The 19,398-nt window shown below is 36.3% G+C and overlaps 2 protein-coding genes across 2 annotated transcripts; both read left to right on the forward strand.

The window, feature by feature from the left end:
• Positions 1-1,994: 1,994 nt before the first annotated feature.
• Positions 1,995-3,978, forward strand: LOC145319114 (uncharacterized). The gene is made up of 2 exons (XM_080160973.1): positions 1,995-3,419; positions 3,839-3,978. The coding sequence occupies exon 1, from the start codon at positions 1,995-1,997 to the stop codon at positions 3,417-3,419; it is 1,425 nt and encodes a 474-aa protein (XP_080017099.1). The 3' UTR covers positions 3,839-3,978.
• LOC145320064 (uncharacterized) lies at positions 3,801-7,388 on the forward strand. Its single transcript, XM_080162503.1, has 4 exons — positions 3,801-4,094; positions 4,411-5,784; positions 6,082-7,102; positions 7,279-7,388. Exons 1-4 carry the CDS (start codon positions 3,801-3,803, stop codon positions 7,386-7,388), a joined length of 2,799 nt encoding a protein of 932 aa, XP_080018629.1.
• The last annotated feature ends 12,010 nt before the right edge of the window (positions 7,389-19,398 follow it).

Raw genomic sequence — 19,398 nt, forward strand, 5'->3', positions numbered from 1 at the left:
GGGGGAAAAATCTTATGAAAAATAATTGAAGGGTTTAAATATATTATGTTATTATATATTACTAGCGGCTAAGCCCATATTTTCTTATTTTAATTTTTTTTTTTTGGGAGGGGGAGGAGTTGGGGGTGTCCCACCCCCCAAGAAAATAGTTATAAACCTTCCAGAGACCTATGTGAAGCTACCCTGTTAAGGAGAACCCGATCGGTTCAGCAGTTAGCGAGATCCTTCGGTACACACAAACAGACATCCTGTTACTTATGATAAGGATTAGCAAAGATATTCGATAACTTACGGTGTCTTCCCATCTATCAAGCAGACATATAGAAAAGACAGTTTAAAGATTAAGATCTCGCTAACCACTAAACCGATACAGTTCTCCAGTTTAGATAAGCTTTACATAGGTCCAAGTATGATTATTTCATTTTTAATATAATAATTGGGATAGTTTTAGGCTATTTTTCTACCACGGCTGCGATAACAGGAATTTTAAATTTCCAGTGATAAATTATCTTTTATTTTCAAAACAAAGTGCTTATATAGCACTAGATTTACGATTTGATTATGATCAGTTTTTCTTTCATTGTCCAACCTCAAATCCCTGCCCAAAAATCAACAGATTTCATAAAAATCAAATATGATAATTGATTTTTTTCTCATCAAAATGGTGTCTTTTATTTTAGAAAACTTATTCCCAGCTATATATCTATGTATTTAATTAAAACTCTGCAGAATCCTTTATATTGCAAGTAAACCTCTCAAACGATTAGTGTATAAAGTAGTAAGCATTTTTGTATCTTCGTTAAGATCTCTCTGACCAATAAACTGATTGAGTTATAGGAAAGTTATACACGTATTCCGGGATGGCATTAGACTACGTTAGAAAAAGTGAAGTAAAGTTTACATTAGAAAGCTGATAATATGATAAAAAATGATATTTGAAAAAATACATGTATTACTTGACTTTACTTAATCTACTGATTGTTTGGGAGAATGTTGCACTTGTCATAATAAGTAATTTAAAAAAACCTTACAGCTAGAACCGTATGTGATAATTATTATAAAATGTTCATAACTAACATGCACTATTTTCAGGGATTTTAGCGGTAAGACAATGGCCGATATACAGGGTGGGCCACATAAATCCGGACTTTTTTCTAACGGCCATAGCACCAAAACTACTTGACCAATCAGGACGTTTGACCACACTATAAAATGCTTAGGTAATTACCTTTTTGCCCAAATAAATTTTTGGACGATGTAGGACGTGTACTCCGAGCTGGCAGCGCTTATGTTCAACATGGCAGATTCGAAATGAGCGCTAGTTTACCCTAGATTCTTAACAAGGGCCCACTAAATCTGATCTCAGCTCATCTGTAGCTGAGACACTTTTGACACTTGCTGGAGATACTGTTAGATACTTAATGAAGACACTAAAAAAGACTAGAGCTCTCTATCACATCTGGTTTGGCCGTAGTACTCCGGCAAAGTGAAACGTGGCAGATTTTAAGGTGTCAAGGGGGGCTTTTTAACTAAGAACCTGCACTCGGTACCTTGGCAAGTTAATATGGTATAATCAAATATTCTCTTCCATGGCTACATCCCCAAATGACTAATAATTATCATTATGGGGTGTTGACAATTTACCGTGAACTAGGGTAACTTAAAAATGTCGTCTTTTCTAATATAAGGCTGCTTCTGATTGGTAGATCACAATACTAAAATTAAATCAGCTGACTTTTGTTTACATCCCCCCACAGTCCACACCAAACCACTGTGATCACACAAACTTTTCTTAAACTTTATTTCTTTTATTTTGTATTTTTAATCAGAAGTGAATTAAATCAAAACCAAAAAAAACAGTACATAATAATTCCCCGCAGATTAATTTAGGTAAGGACGTAACTCTGGCCGCAGTGAAATCCTTTAGGTGTAAATTTTCTCTAGGCCATTCAAAAATAACTGATATTCTTTTTCAGAATATTAGCTTATTTAAAATGTCCAATATGAACGCAAAAATGATTGAGAATGTCCCCCAACTCGAAATGGGGAAGAGAGATGAGTCTGGAGCCGGCGGCCAACTCATCCCTGAAGCTACTGCCGGGGGGGCCATCCCAATGGAAGAGGGACTGGTTGGGACCCCCCAAAGGACTACAGGAAGCCTCGAATCAACAAAAACGGTCGGTAATTTTAATATTTCCGGCGTATCAGTCCCTGGGACAAGCAAATTTCCGAATAGGAGATTTGCTTCTCCCAGGAGAATGTCAACTTCGGCGCTCTCAGCGCCGACTACACCAGACGGACGTGGTACTACTGCGATGAAGGATGCCGCTGTTTTTACGCCATCCAGAGCAGGAAACCCATCCGGCGCAGGTATTTCCGTGGGGGCTGCCGCTGTCTCGACGCCACCCCCAGGGAATGACAATGGGAATTTGATGGATAAAACCATCATTTCCCCGGACAGAAGTACGGACGATTTTGGCCAGTTTCTGGATACTTTTTCAGAAACTCTGAACGATGGAGCCGGCTGCAACACTGACAAAGGGGAAGGGGAGGGGTGGCAAGTGGAAAAGAAAAGGAAGAGGGGCAAGGGGGGGAAAACAAAGAAAGGGGAAAAACAGGTTGTCAGTGGTGCAGCTGTAGCCAACAATCAGGGCAAGAACAGGGCCCACAAAATCAGGGCAGAAAAGAGAAGGGTCAAAAGGGACGAGATGTCCTTCTCCAAGGCGGCCAGGGTCGAGGGCCTGCAGGTGGATGTCAGGGCGGTGCCGGACAATGATGATGCCGGCGCCGATGCTGACCTCCACACGCTGGACCAAGAGGACTGGGACGCCATTGAGGCGGAGCTGGAGATGGCCCTAATGAGTGAGGGCCTCGACAAAAATCTCGAGGCCATTGACATGGGTAAGGACATCTTGGGGAGGGGGCGCAGGAACCATGGCTTCTGGGTCAAGTGCCGCAACCAAGCCACGGTTGATTTTCTGCTTAGGACAATCCGGCAAGCCGGAGTGCCCGAGGGCAGGGAACAGCTGGGGTACAAGTATGCGGCATACGGCCCGGGGGAGATGCCGTTCGTGTGCCTCTCCGTCAAGAACCTCAAGAGGTTGGCCTGGAAAGAAAGGTCCTTAATGGAAAGCTTTCTCAGGTTATATAATCCATTTTTAAGGGAAAAACATCTGAAGGTGGTCAAGGGATGCTTGAACAAGGATGAGGAGCTTCCAGAGGGTGCTAAATTCTTTAGCATTGTTGTGGAAGTAGCCGAGGACGCCCTGGACAGCATCCTTGACCAAGGCAGCCAGCTGAAGACCAGCATTTACACGTACTCTGACGTCTGGGGTAAAGCTCTGGAGGACTGGAGTGAGAGGAAGAAGGAAGGTTTCCCACCCCTCCAGGAGGGAGCCTCCATGCAGGAGAAAAACTAAGTATTTTTTTCTAATTAGTGTATTTATATAAATTCTTTTCCCCCTTAAATAATTTTTATAATGACGCCACCTATTCAAACTAGACTTAAATTTAGTCAGATTAACTTACATAAAGCAATCGCAGCTACAGCAGTACATGACAATTACTTAAGCTTAGGCTTAAATAGTAACAACAATGACTTTACCTATGCAGGATTTGTCTCTCTGATACAAGAGCCAAATTTTAATCATAAAAGTTTTAAAATTACTGGTTTCTCAAAAAAACATAAGCTTTTTTGTGGTAAGCCTAATACTAAGAATAGGGCAGGGATTTTAGTATCAAAAAATATTAATTGCTGGCAGATAAACCAGTTCTGTTCTCCGGATATGTGCTCAGTGGGCATGCATCTGGAGGATGGGACCACTTTAGTTATTTCTAGTGTATACATGGAATATCACCAGGGACCTGGAGCACCACCACCACCCCCGGAACTGCTGAGAGAGCTCACAACTTTCTGCAGGACCAAAGGATGGTCCCTACTAATTGGCAGCGATTCAAACTGCCATAGTACAGCTTTTGGCAGCTCCAATGACAACCGAAGGGGCGTAGAGCTCATGGAATGGTTGTCCTCCACAAACTTACACATTCTTAATAAAGGTAATGATTACACTTTTTCCGATTGTAGGAGACAAGAGGTAATTGATATCACAATAGGTGACACTAAAGTCTTAGACAAAGTAGTAAACTGGCAGGTATCTAGTGATGAAACAATGTCAGATCACCGTAGAATTGAATTTGACCTTATTGTAAGTAAAAACATAGCTGACCCAAATATGGACAACTCGTACAGAAATGTAAAAAAAACAGACTGGCCTCTCTTTGGTCAAAATTTGAACAAAGAAATTTCAGGTATTAATACAAATAGTGAAAACATAGATATACTAACGGATAGATTAGAAAATGCTATTATCAACTCCTATAACTCTAGCTGCAAGCTGAGATTCTTCAAAGGTAAAAGAAGACCACCTTAATCTTAGTCAAACACAACGTAAGCTACACAGAGCTAACGTCAAAAATCGCAGGTATAATACAGCTGAAACTAAAGAGGCATATGACAGGTTAAAAAGTAAGTATAAATCTGACATCAAAACAGCTAAAATTGAGGGATGGAAACGTCATTGTGACGAACTTTCAGACCTCACCACGGCAAGCAGAATACAAAAAGTTCTAGCCCAGGGCAACAAGATTGAACTAGGTACAGTAAAAAACCAACAAGGTGATTTCACCTGCTCCCCAGAAGAAACTTTAAAGGTATTATTAGACACACATTTCCCCAGTGTACCAGAGGAGGAACAGTACGTCCCTAGAGACTTTGGTGTAAGTAATCTAGATATTGACAACATTGTGAACAGACAATCAGTTAAGGCATGCTTTAAAAGTTTCAGTCCATATAAATCCCCAGGCCCAGATGGCATTTACCCAGCCATGCTACAACATGGCTCAGATGCCATTCTGGACCTAGTCACACATATCTACAAGCTAAGTATTACACAAGGCAAAGTACCTAAAAGCTGGTTGAGAACTAAAGTAGTTTTCATACCAAAGGTTGGTAAACTAGATTATAGTAACCCAAAAAATCTCAGACCCATCAGCCTGACATCCTTTCTCCTGAAAGGTCTTGAAAGGCTCATCTTCTGGTATCTCAACAGGACCACCTTCAAGTACAACAAGCTTCATAAGAACTTGTTCAGCTACAGGGAAAGTATATCTACAGAAGATGCTCTCCATAGGTTAGTACACAAGGTTGAAAAATCACTTGAAAAGAAAGAGATCACAGGTGCCCTCTTTCTAGACATTGATGCAGCCTTCTCTAAAGCCAGCATAAGCAGCATTATCAACAACTTGGTAAGGAAAGGTATAGATCCAGCTATTATAAAATGGTCAGAACACCTGCTCACCAACAGAATAGCCGAAGCCACGCTAAATGGTGAGTGTGTCACAAAGATCCCCACCAGGGGGACACCACAAGGTGGCATTATGTCCATCATCTTCTGGAATTTAGAACCAGATGATCTCTTAGATAGGTTCCCAGATGTACACCCCAGCATGATAAATGCCTTTGCTGATGACTTAGTGGACTTAGTCACAGGTATAGATATATCAACCATAGAGGATCGCCTAAACCAGGATGCAAAGGTAATGGAAACCTGGGCCTCAGACTGTGGCCTTAGTTTCAGCGCCTCAAAAACCAAAATCATGGTTTTCACCCGCAAACGCAACATCAGAAACCCAATAGTCAAAGTAAATGGTGAGTTAGTTGAAGTTGTTAAAACCTTTAAGTACCTGGGGGTCACTCTAGACTCCAAACTCACCTGGACCAAACATGTAGATAACATCACCAGGAGAGCAAATATTGTTATGAACCAATGTCGTAAAATGCTAGGGAAAAATTGGGGGTTAAGACCCAAAGTGTGTAGGTGGATGTACACTAGTCTAGTCAGACCCATCCTTACATATGGATGTCTAGTTTGGCTAAACAGTGCCTACAAAACCACACACATTAAAAAACTAGAAAAGGTCCAGCGCAGGGGGTGCCTTGCCTCTCTTAATGCAATGAAAACCACAGCCACACAGGCCATGGAAATTATTTTAGATCTACATCCCATAGAAATTCATATTAAGGCTCTATCACTGAAAAGTTACCTAAGGTTGACGAGGAATGGTAACTGGTCACACAAGGAAGGAGAGGTCACAAAACCTGAAAACCACACCAACAGAGTTCTAAAATTGGCAAAAGAACTCCCAGAACTATCACTGCCAACAGACAAGCTCATCAACAAGCAAAGGGGTGAGTGTAACTTTATTAGTATCATAAAAACAAAAGATGAGCTGAACAAATATCAGTTTAAGCTCACTCCATCAAATGACAGCACTATTCATGTCTACACAGACGGGTCAAAAACCAAATCAGGTAGTGGTTTTGGCTACACAACCAAAGGTATCAATATCAAACAACAGGGATACAGGCACCTAGGTAAGATTGCCACAGTGTTCCAAGCGGAAATCCTGGCAATGGAAGCTGCGGCACAACATCTACTAGAAATCAACCCCATAGGTAAAAATATTAAAGTACATATTGACAGCCAGGCAGCTATCAAAGCTGCAAGTAAGTATATAGTGGACAGCACCTGCGTGGCGAGAGCCAAACAGGCACTAAACAGACTAGGTAAGAAAAATATGGTGGAACTTATCTGGATCCCAGCACATGTAGGTCACAAAGGTAATGAAATTGCGGATCGCCTAGCCAAGCTTGGCTCCGCAATGAACAACAAACAGGTAATCTATCCAGAACCACATGCACCCATTCCTATATCATACATCAATGGTATTATCAAAGAATGGGCCGACAGGGCTCATCAACAGAAGTGGATGAGTCCTGCTGACCCAAGATTCTGCAGACAAACACGAATGTTTCTGAAAGAAGCCAGAAACAATGTCTGGAAACTCATCCAGAACAAAAACAGGACTTTTGTCATGTATGCATGCCAGATCCTGACTGGCCACGCTAACACTAATAAACACTTATTTAGAATGAACCTGGCAGACAACCCAGGCTGTCAACAGTGTGGATTCAATGAGGAAACCATCGAACACCTCATCGGCTACTGCCCCAGATACAACAAGCTCAGGCTGGAGCTATTTGGTAACAACACCATATGGACCAAAGACTTCCATACCTTGAGTCTTAAGCACATATTGAAATTTATAAAAAAAACAGGAAAATTTAGAGTTTAAAACCACAAGTTTAGAGAAACATATATTATAGGCGGACATGGGACATCATGTCACAACAAGAGAAGGCTAACATATACTATTTAGGTTTGCTAGCCAATAACAGTGGTAACAAAGCAGATGGGTCTGTGGACAAGTGCGTAGCACAAGTTTGGTCCCTGCCTTGGACAAGATGGCGAAGCCGCCCAAGTTCCTGAGGCCTGCTACATTCTGATACCTGATACCTGAAGGTGTCAAAAATGTTAATAATCTTAAAAATTTCTCGGTTCTCGACTACATGGGCCCATTTGGAACCTTAAAAATCGTTCTAGACTATGTGTTGCGATGATAACCCTAGCTTAATCTTTATGCCATTTCCAAAAAGGTATAAAACGTTGTTCTAGCTTTATTGTGGCCAAAATGAGAGCCGCCGTTTCGAAGGGTAGCTTGAAAGATGGGTATATTTGGATCCTGCGGTTACTCACGTTCCTAAGGAGATGTGGCCTCCCAGCAGCCCCGATCTTCATACAATTGACTTATGGGCCTGGAGCGCCATTAAAGCACGAACCAATAGACGCGCCCATACCATAAAGACCTCCCTCATTGCCACTATGAAGGAGAACTTCGCCATCTTGGACAGGGACATGGTGACCAGGGTCGGGGGCGGTTTAGGGAGCGGGTAAAGGCGGTGATTGAGGCTGACGGCAATTTTATTGAATAATCTAATAGTCATATACATAGTTTACTTCCCAGTTTTTAAAATTCAATGAAATCTTTAAAATTGACGATTTTATGTTCATTTGTTTAAAAATAAGAAAAAGTCCGGATTTATCTGGCCCACCCTGTATTGATGTACTACTCTAATGTTGAAAAACAAAAGTACATTTTATGTAGATTAAAACTATTGGTTGATTGGAGATTTAAAAAAATGGTTAGCTTTTACTTATAAATGTACTTTAACTTAAATCTAATCGAAATTTCAGAGGTGGCTGTCGCGCTGCTGCTACGCCCTGCTATTTTTAAATATAGTAAGCCTGTTGCACTTATAGTTTATCTGAACACATGTCCCGGTGCCAAGGGTTTTCCCCTTGGGTAGGTTGTAATTTTTATCAGAACACCTGTCCCTACGACAAGGTATTACCCCTTAGGTAGGTTATAATTTTAGGTAATATCCTCTTAGATTTTTTTTAATGCAAATAACCTAACCTAAATAAAATAGTTGTTTGTTGTCGGGGGGGGATAAGGTACTAAAATTTTTAAAATTGAAAAAAAAATTCTAAGAGGAGAACGCCAATTTTTATCTGAACACCTGTCCCTATGCCAAGGTATTACCCCTTGGGTAGGTTATAATTTTTGCACACACGAAGAAAAGAAATTAATGTAGCCACAATTTCAATGGGCCAAGTAGTTTTGACACCTCAGCGACGTATTATCATTTTTAATAAAAAGAATTACATGTTAGTGCCGTTTTACATTAATAGCGGATATTACCCTAGGTGCCTCTAGGGGCACTTGAGGGAAGGGATAATTGAAGTTGACCCTTCACTTTCAATTTTTGTTTCTAAAAAAAGGAAACACTTCTTTTGGGTAGAATTTTTTTTCTGGGAGTGATTTTCTTCAGATGGTTTGGGAACCCTAATTTGAATAATTTAAAACATATTGAAAGAGTGAAAGAGAACTACAATGGTTCAGCTGTTAGCGAGATACTTCGCAATAGACACACGCTTTAGACTGACAGACTTGATATTAATTTTATCAATGAATATACATTTTTTCTCGCCAATTTACTTATTGATTACTGTGGACAAAGACAAACAGAAAATAATACATTTTGTACCAGCCTAATCATTTGGGTATATGTAGTATTTTTTGGGGGCAACGCCTTTTAAGGGTCGTTTTGTCGTATTTTCACAGTAGATTTTCTCTTATTTCTAGCCCCTGCGGGGAGATCTTTAACCCTACCAGGCAATCACCTAACCTAACCTAACCTAACCTAGCCTAAAATATCCTATCAAAGACTACTGTAAAATTACGACGAAAAGCCCCTTAAGAAGCGTTGCCATGAAAGTGACTACACTCAATCATTTTAATGGTAGAAAGTAAGAGACAAATAATCCTTTAAAATTTCAAATATTTCAACTATTCTCTATTTGATAATACGGCGTTGAACACATCAGAAATAGATGTAAGGAGAAATCAAAGCTACCATTGCACGATATACAATTGTTAACAAGTACATACCTTTTTCGTAGTAACGCAGATACTCTATAATTCGTTGTGCCTATTGTCTGACTATAAATCATATATATTGCTTTCTTTCCCTCTCTTATTGTGTTTTCATTGTTTTAAAAATGTCATATCTTTACGGGTTTTGCAATAATGCTATTTTCAGCACAGCTGCTTTATATGCAGTATACCTGTTTGTGCATTCATCTAATTAGCGTCTTTAATGGCTTTATTATTTACAAAGGCATGTGAATTTTACAGCATGCCATGTCAATTCAATGAGCACTAAAATCTTGAAAATGCCGCGTGAAATTTTTAAGTTGCGAGGCTACTTAACACCTTCTTATGGTCTAAAATCAAGTAGATGTTGGAGTATCAGAGATCTTGAGAGACAAGGCAATGGATGATAAATTTTATGTAAATCCTCAATGATGATGTACAAAATTACCCTATACGTAAATTAAACTTATTGGTTGAAAAGTTTGCCAATTTAATCCTACCAATAAAGCTTTAATAAAAGTAACTAATGTTTTAAGCCAGCGAATTAGAGAGTAATTGAAAAACTTTGGTACTATAATAGCTTAGAGTCTGCAGCCTTCCCCCTTATGAGAGCTATCCAATTTTCCACAAATATTCAAATAAAAAATCATAAATTAATTTAATATCCACGGAAAGCTGTCTATAATACGATGCGATAAATAGCTATTAAAAGTATTAACAAACCCATAACTTTAAGGCAAGAATCTAAATTGTATTAAAATTTCCACAATTAACAAAATTTAATCAAAACTTGCCTTAATTTCAAGGAAGCTTAAAAGAAGCGTTTTACGACCATGTTTAAAACAAGGACGATACAAAAAAAAAGCAAAACTATTTTCTTTAAAAAATTGTTAACTAATTGCCAAAGTGGATAACTAAGAAGTTGTTGACAAATCATATAATACTTTTTATCATTTTTAGGAAGTTCTTTGTAGTGCCTATAAAAAATGACGCCATACTGGCCTACCATTGTTCAATAAAAATGTATAATGGATTACCATTAGTAATTTATTCTGTGTATTAGCCTATCATTGGATATTTGTATTGTATGACGTCATTTTTTATAGGCACTTTAAAAGCCTCAATTTTTAGGATTATTACCACATTGTTCTTATTGAGGGAATGGACATTTGACTGTAAAATATACGGATACCAAAAGTTCAATCTTAATTGGTGGGTCTAAACTTTTCCACCAATAATTTGTTTGGTCAGAAGGGTTATTTTTTAAAGGAATACATTGTGTTTTCCCTGTGCTACTCTTTGCTAAGTAAATGTACCGACAGAACAACAATAAAACTTTTAGAGAAGCCTTGCTATTAAAAAGAGAAAAAGCAATCTAGATAGAGTAATAAATTCTCAATTGAAACTTTTACATATTAACTAACACAATAAAGGCAATTTTCATAGATTAACAAAATCAATTTTTTGCATCTAAAAAGTTCAACCCCTTTACTTAACTCAGTCGAAGAATTAGTTTTATAAATAAATATACAAAAATTAAAGGTATTTCTCGTATTCATTCGAATCCGGTGGATAGGAACCGGTTCTCATCCATACGAAAAAACTATGTCTAGCATCGTATTATAAACCGCTTTCTACGAATATAAAAATGTACAATTATAAGATTAAAACCAGTTTTTTTTAGCTCCGAGGTGCCGAAGGTGCCGGAAAGCGGTTTATAATACGATGAACGAAATAACTATTAATTTTTAAATCTGGAAACGGCAGTAGGAATACGAGCCATCTAAACCCTATTTTTTTTGCTGAAGCTGGAAGCTGCCCAAAACAGGATGCTCTACAATGAATGATACCATTTACTTTTATTTATTTTAATATTCCCGTGAATATTTGAAGAACCTTAATTTTGTAGACTAAACCTTTCTCTATGCATTTACCTACCCTTTCCATATTTGAGTTGTCCTTATTTGTAGCGAAGCTACTCTATAATTTGAAATGTCCGTCCGTCTGTCCGTCCGTCCGTCCGTCCGTCTGTCCGTCTGAGACAGAATACGGGAAACGTGATTTCTTCGGCTCCTGTTTAAGATAGAATGATGAAATTTCTTGTCAACATTCCCATTAATATGGAGCATAATTAAGTATAAAACATGGATGCCAGTCGGACCCTTTTTTAGCAGGTTTAGGGCTATTTTTATATTTTTCTAATTTTTCTCCATATCTTTGGTGTTAATGGTCCGATTTTCAATTTTTTTCTGTTATAGATATCAAAATTAAATTTCCTGTCGATTAAAGAAAACAAGCATGACGGTCCGACTGCCTTTTTGCAGGTTTTAGGCTATTTTTATATTTTTCACATTTTTCTCCATATCTTTGGTGTTTATGGACCGATTTTCAAAATTTTTTCAGTTAAGATATCAAAATTAAATTTCCTGTCGTTTTAAGAAAACAAACATGGCAGTCAGACTGCGTTTTAGCAGGTTTTTTAGTTTAGTCAATTTTCAAACTTTTTTTGGGATATCAGTATCAAAATAATTTTTCCAATTGTTATGAGCATTTTTTATGTCGTCATCATACAAAATAAAACAAGGTTTCATGTTTATTTTCTCCGATAAATCCATTCTTGATTTAAAAAAATTCACTTTAAATCTACTTGTACACATTCCCATCCACGTTTTTGTGCTTCGCTACTTATGGATGTTGTCATCCTTGTTTGTATCTACCTTGTTCTCCCCTTTATTTTCAACCCTCTATTGCCGAACCTGTATTTTATTGTTCCAGACAAAGAATAGACCTTTCTCTATGCATCAATATAACCTTTCTCATTTTATCATCCATTTCAGGATTTAAGGGGTAGTTGTATTGAGAATAATTATATAAACCATACCAGTCAGTCGCATGCTGTAGTGGGGTGTAAACACCCCTCTTAAAGTTCAAATTGGGGAAATCTGCCTTCCTCTTTTTTAACCCCTGATGATTCACATGCACCTGGTGGAATGTTGCGTACGCCACAGATCCATACATAAAAGTACCAGGATCCTTGTCTTTCTTTGTTTCTGTCTGTCTTTAGTTCTGGTTAAAAGTTAAGCTTCTTATATGTCTGTGAAAGGTTTATAACTATTTTTTAGGGAGGGAACCTCGGCTACTTCTGATAGTTTTCCCCGTTTTGGGTTAAAGCATTCAACCTACTTTTACTACTGACGAAACGCATCAGACTAAGCAGCAGTTTTTAAAATATTTAATATTAGAACTAATTACCTTCCCGATGATATTTTTGCGGGTTTTTACAGCTATTTCCACTAAATAAATCACATGCCAACTGTCCAATCCCATTACCCCTGAAAATCTCGGTTAATTTTCCAAATTAGAGGAATGTTAAAGTGTAAAGGCAGCCAAAATGTTGTAAATTTGATTAAGTCACTAAATTTACAACCAGTAACCAAGGATGGACATTTTTTTTTGAAAAAAAAGGAATAATAACTGAACAGGAAAGATATAAATTTTAAAATCAATTCTAAAAATTACCATTCAAATAAGTTTTAAAAAATCTATAAATAAAGGATAAATAAAATTGTCTCAAAAGTAGCTTTAAAAAGATTTATTTGGTTATAACGTTGCTCAAATCCATAATCTATAATACGTAATATAATAAGTAGAATGATGTCCGACCGTCTGTCTGCCCGTCCGTCTGTCAGTCTATCCGTCTATCCCTTAAGATCTTGATAACCACTGAACCGATCGGATTCTACTCTTCAGGGAATATACCTACTGGTCCTATGGTGGTTTTAGGCAAAAAGCCCCTAGAGGCTAGGGGCGAAGCCGACAGTTTATTATAAAACGTTGTCTTTAATGTTATAATTAGTTTTACGAATACTAACCCGTATCTCTTATTGCCCCAATCTTATCCCTTTTTTAGTCTAAACTTTTGTTTTTTTCCTTTAACATTTTTACACAACCCTATACATATAAAGATGCTTTTTAGAAGCGCAGCTACTCTTTGATTGTCTATAATCCGAATTAACAAATAAAAAGACAAAATAATAAATTGATAAACCGCAAAGGGTTAGATCATAGATAATCTTCTATCAAATTTTTAAAAAGTGGGAAATTTCTTGATGAAAAGCACCTAATATTTTACAGTTATTTTTTTCATAAGATTGTTGTTTCGCTTCTAATGTATGTAACAGTTTAAAATTCTAACCATTATAACATAAAGTTATTCTTCGTAACTTTTTTACTTTTTAGAGCTTAAAGTATTTTTTAGCATCTATTGCTTTTTTGTTTTCATAATTTTCTAACAACCATCTTAAGTTTATAGGTTAATGAATGACAGAACGTTTTTATGAAACTTTGTAACCAGTTTAATTCATAGTCCAATGTCCCCTCCCTCCATAGAAAAAAAGTTTGAAATATATTTACATGTTATACAACCATGGAATCACGAAACCTAGGGTAATTCTTTTATGAGGCGAAGCTTTTCTAGGATTGGTCTGTCTGTCCTTGTGTGTGTAATGGTTAGCTCTATCCCTATTATCTTATAATTGTCTTATCGAATTAAAACTTGGCATGAAGATTCCTCTAACAGTTAGGTGCGATTTAGAAAGCACCGTACATCCGAACGTCCAATTAAAACATGTTGATTTTAATTTCTTGACAACAAATTTTCTATTTGATTTGATTATTCCGATTTTTGAAACAATGATTCCAAGCAGAAACAAGGTACAATGTTTCAAGCGAGACATCTTAATAATCAAGTCCTACAAATGTAAGTATGTCCTCAAACAGTATCCTGTATTTATTCAATTTGGTAACAAACTTATTTTATATTTAGTTTAAACTTATAAATTAATAATCTTCTTTTTAAGTTTTGACACTCTAGATGTCTTAATGTTTGTTTGCTATGCCGTTTGATTTTATGGATTTTTTTTTCAATTTTTTCTCTCACAAAAACAGTAATCTGAAAGATATTATGTCTATATTATGTCAGCAATGGCCATTTTTAATTAGTTACACATAGTCGACAAAACCGCTGATGTGCCATAAAGAATTTAGAAATTCAGAATGCTACCAATTATGACATGGCATTAGCATAACATACAAACGGACATACATACACATGCACGTGAATAGAAGCTTTGCTACTAAAAAGGACCATTAATCAGCAGACTCCTCCTCTTACAAATTCTGTAGATTCACGAAACTTGGAAGTTTTTTCTTGACTTATTTAACAATTTTAAAGAAGTATTTATATTTTCATTTTGACTTTTATGTTTTTGAAGGGTAATTACAATTTTTACTCATCTTTCTCTTCTTTTCTCACATCTTACATTCTCTCTCTCTCTCTCTCTCTCTCTCTCTCTCTATCTCTCTCTCTCTCTCTCTCTCTCTCTCTCTCTCTCTCTCTCTCTCTCTCTCTCTCTCTCTCTCTCTCTCTCTCTCTCTCTCTCTCTCTCTCTCTCTCTCTCTCTCTCTCTCTCTCTCTCTCTCTCTCTCTCTCTCTCTCTCTCTCTCTCTCTCACTCTTTCTCTCACTCTCTCTCTTTAATTTTTCTACTTTTTGTAAGGATTCCAATTAAAGTTAAGTTAGGCAGCTATTATAATTAATATAATAAACCTTTGGACAATGCAATAAGTATAAAGTGTTTAGTATTTTCCTTTGTTAAAGAAGAGAAACAAAATTAAAAGCTCAAGACTGGTACACTGCACTTATATTTTATAGCCGGAAGAAAGTAAAGTTGATTTTCAGCTACTAATAAGAATGAGTACTTTTATATAAATAAGTAGCGAAGCTACTCAAACAAAAATAGAAATCTTTAACTAGAAAAAAAATATATTCAATATTTCCTAAATCCAATATTCAAAGCGAACAAGGATGGCAACTTCCATAAAAAGTGTAGCCCAACAGTTTATTACATTATAACGTTTTATACTTAATCATTTATTTGCTTGCTATAGGTAGAGATTCTAATAATTCAATTCTGAAATTGATAGGACAATTCTAACATGCACATAACAATAAAAACAGTCACGGACGACCGGCCTGACGTTATTATAGAAAAGATTAGCTTTAAAAAACTTCACAGAAAGTTGAACAGTAAACTTCACTTTTAGGCCAATTTTAACCAACAAAAATCTTGAAAATGCTTTAAAGATAAAAATCTATAGATATAGAGAGGGAGGAGAGAGAAAGACGGCAAGTTGGAGAAAAACGTATAGGGCCAAATTTAAATTTGGGTTGATCGATTCAGATATACTTTCGTTCTAATTTTATTATGGAACTTAAAGGATAAGACAAAATATTTATACTCCAGCTCCATTCACTAAAGACAATAAACAAAATCACCCCATCAGTAGATTTATTAGTAAAAAAGTTTGAACACTATTTTGGGACAATCAAAACTCAATACAAATATCCAAAGTTTTCGAGCCAACGAATAGAATAGTTATACAACTTTGGGTACCAAAGTACTTTACAGCCCAATGTCAAATCCCCCCCCATCTGGAAACAATTTCACTTTTCAAATTTCTAATTACTGAACAAAAAAGCCATGCTTTTTAGAAATCCTTGTTGAGTTTACCTATCCATTGGATCCCTGGAGATATTTAAAATAAGAAATGGACAGAGAGAGCCTAAAATGCTCACGGTTTAATTCCTTTTTTTTGACGCAAAGCAACTCTGTAATTCTTATATGTTTGTTAGTTTGTTTGCATGTCTTCGTATTTCATTTATTTTTAAGCTTCATTTAGGTCTCTGGATGGTTTTAGACTATTTGATTTTTATATCTAAGCTTATTTTTAGGCTAATTTCCTAACTCCTTCGAATACAGAGCTCCTAGATACTAGAAGCGCAGCCGCTAGTTTACTATAAAAGTGGTCATCATAGACATAATTTCGACTTAAAGATATTATAACGATATTATGTCAATCACTGTTAAACTATCAGTATTCAATTTAAATGGTTTTGTCGACTGTATGCCATTTTATAAAAGTGGTCGATGCTGACATAATATGGACATATTTAAATTAAATAAAATGTTGACATTTATTTGACGCTAGCGTCCTTGTTCCACTAATATAATGATGTCAAAAAATCTACTTGATTAGGTTTGGGTAATACGCTTAAAATGCCTTTCTTTTCGGGGATAAAGGAAAATGATAATAAGAGAAAAAGTTTTAAGTACATAGCTATGTATTTTTATATCTGTATGTCAAAAGTTTTACATAGTATTCAAATTAATATTTATCTTTGTCCCGACGTCTTCTTTTTCTTCAAGGATATTGGACTGTAGAAGACACTGGTATCCAAACTATGTAACCACGTTATCTTATTCATTACCTCTAAAAACTTTGGGTACTTTTGTAGAATTGTATATATTTCAGAATCATTAATTGGAATGTACATTAATTTATAGTGCATTGTCTTATCCCTTAAGATACCTGGTTTACTCTCTGCCTTTATATCTATAATACAAAGTAGCTTGAAGTCTGTCCGTCCCTTAAGATCTCGGTAACCACTGAACCGATTGAATTCTTCTCTTCCTGGAATATACCTAATGGTCCTGTGGTGGTTTTAGGCTATTTTCTTGTGGGATAGGACACCCCCAACCCCCAAAAAAATATAAAAATTCCCCATAAATTTTTTTGGTGATGCAGATGATACCAATTATTTGGTGCTGCACTACATTTTTTTTAATTACCTCCTGGGGCAAAGCCCCTAGAGGCTAGGGGCGACGCCGCTAGTAAAAAATATAAAGTTTTTTGTAGCCAAGGAGGGATGGAGTATTAAACTGTAAATTTTACCTATTTCATTCACTGGGTTAAAAACTATGGGGACATTTTATCATATTTTGATTAGGCTGTACAAACCAAGAGTTTTCAGACACTTCCTGTAATAATTTAATTTACAACAGGGGTACTTTTGTTAACATAATTGTTTTATCCCTTAAGATTACTGAATTCAACATAAAAAATTATCATTAAATTTTACAAATCAAATTAATTTTTGAAAATCAATTTGAAATAACTTAAAACGTTCTTAGATTACAATTTACAAAACTAGTATTTAAAAGACTCAACTTTTTTGTGCGTTTTCCATAAAAGGTTTTAAATTAGAATATATGACTCTTACAATTTACATTTACTCTTGACAAAATGGTTTAAAAACTTAGAATTATTTCATTAGCTTATGATGGACCTTTTTCCGACCTCTCTATTACTCTAAAAATCCTCAAATTATATTGTCAACTTCTTTTAGGTTCGAGGCTTTGCAAATTTGAGTAATGTAGCTGCTCTAAAAACTTTCCGTCCATATGTTATTTGCACATTATATCTAAATTTTACCCAAGGCAGTCGACAAAAATTGCAAACTCCTAATTATTGAAACATAATTAACCCTGCTGTAGATTAAAATCAATGGTGGAAATGTTTGGACACTGTTAGTTTGTACAAACCAGTCAAAGTTCAATAGAAATACCAGAATTTTTTAAACTAACGAATGAAAGACCCTTTTATGAAACTTTGGTGACCAACATTTTGTGTTGTTCAATGTCTACCCTCTACCATGCAAGGAATGGGAGGGTTCTTAAAATGTTAACAATTTTAAATCAAATGAATACTGACAAATTTTTCTCAAAAAAACTACATATTTTTCCACTGTAATGGTGTATGTATATGCACGGTGACACTTTTTGCAGGCTAGCTCACAATAACATGGAGGGTTAAACCATTTTTTCAAACATAAATACGTTTTAAAGAAGATTTTAGTGGACCACCCAACATTTCTTTAAATAGTGTCCACAGGGATGCCCACTTTTTTTACGTAGTTTTCCAAAGTTTGTTGTCGTGATTTTTTTATTAACGAAACTACTCTATAATTCCAAATGTCCGCAAGACATGAATTGGGGGAAACAAGATTTATCTGCTCCTATAAAAGATAGAAGGCTGAAACCTTTTGACAAGATTCCCATCATTAAGTAGCAACTATGAAACAGATTTTTGCTACATTTATTTTTTCTACATATGTTCCTCTGTTCTTTAGTGTTTGGACGTTGCCGTTTCTACAACCATTGGTGTTTATTACAGAAGGAATGTATTGTTCAATCAAAAGGGATTCCACATTTCTCACAGTTATGACTTAGACACAAGGGTTAAGCAGTGAAGTTCTTTGTTTTAAGGCCGATTATAATAAAACTGTTGTTGGTAGCAGTGGCGTGCACAGTACAGGGTTTTGCAGTGGGAGTGCGCGAAGCGCCATTGAAAATATTAGCACCCTCCTTACGTTGTTTGACATCCTCCGCTTATAACAATATCAATGGAGGGGGGGTGGAGGCTGGCGGGGTGAGCTTCTAGTGGTATAATTCAGACAACAACCAAGGTGCATTTTTTTCACAAAAATTAAGAGGGTTGTGACTTTTTTAAATTGACACCCCCACCACCCACTTTTTTTTAGGGGGGAGGAGATCCTCGATAAAATAGGGTAGTGTATAAACCTCCTTTAATTTTGCTTTATATATTATTACGTCATGGACTGGAAAAACTGAAAAGTTTGACTGCCAGTCTGTACTGTGTTACAATTTGTAAAACGTCTTAGGTATTGTAACTCAATCTAATTTTAAACATTAAACATTTACTGATGAATAGTTGGCTACCCTGTTAGTATTGTATTTTAACTGTGGGTGGGGCAGTAAAGATGTCACAGAAAGACCATTTTAAAGCTTATGCACTCTAGAGTGTTCATTAATTACTGAAAAATTAAATAGGTAGCAAAAATATCTCATTTTTATTTTATTGTTGTGATTCTACTTTTCACGATTAACAACTTTTCCAGGTACAAAAGTGTAAGAAATCCGATCGTTTCACAATATTGAGGACAGGTTGGAGTTATTGCACGGCCGGTGGACAACCCCCCACTAGTTTAAGAATAAACAATTAAATTTGTAGATTGTATAATAGGTTAGTAAATTAAAAGAAAATAGTGGCTACGTACCTAGCATCTAATGTATCTATATTC

The sequence above is a fragment of the Acartia tonsa genome, chromosome 5, assembly GCF_053477335.1.
Source record: "Acartia tonsa isolate MP-2025a chromosome 5, ASM5347733v1, whole genome shotgun sequence".
NCBI lineage: Eukaryota > Metazoa > Arthropoda > Copepoda > Calanoida > Acartiidae > Acartia > Acartia tonsa.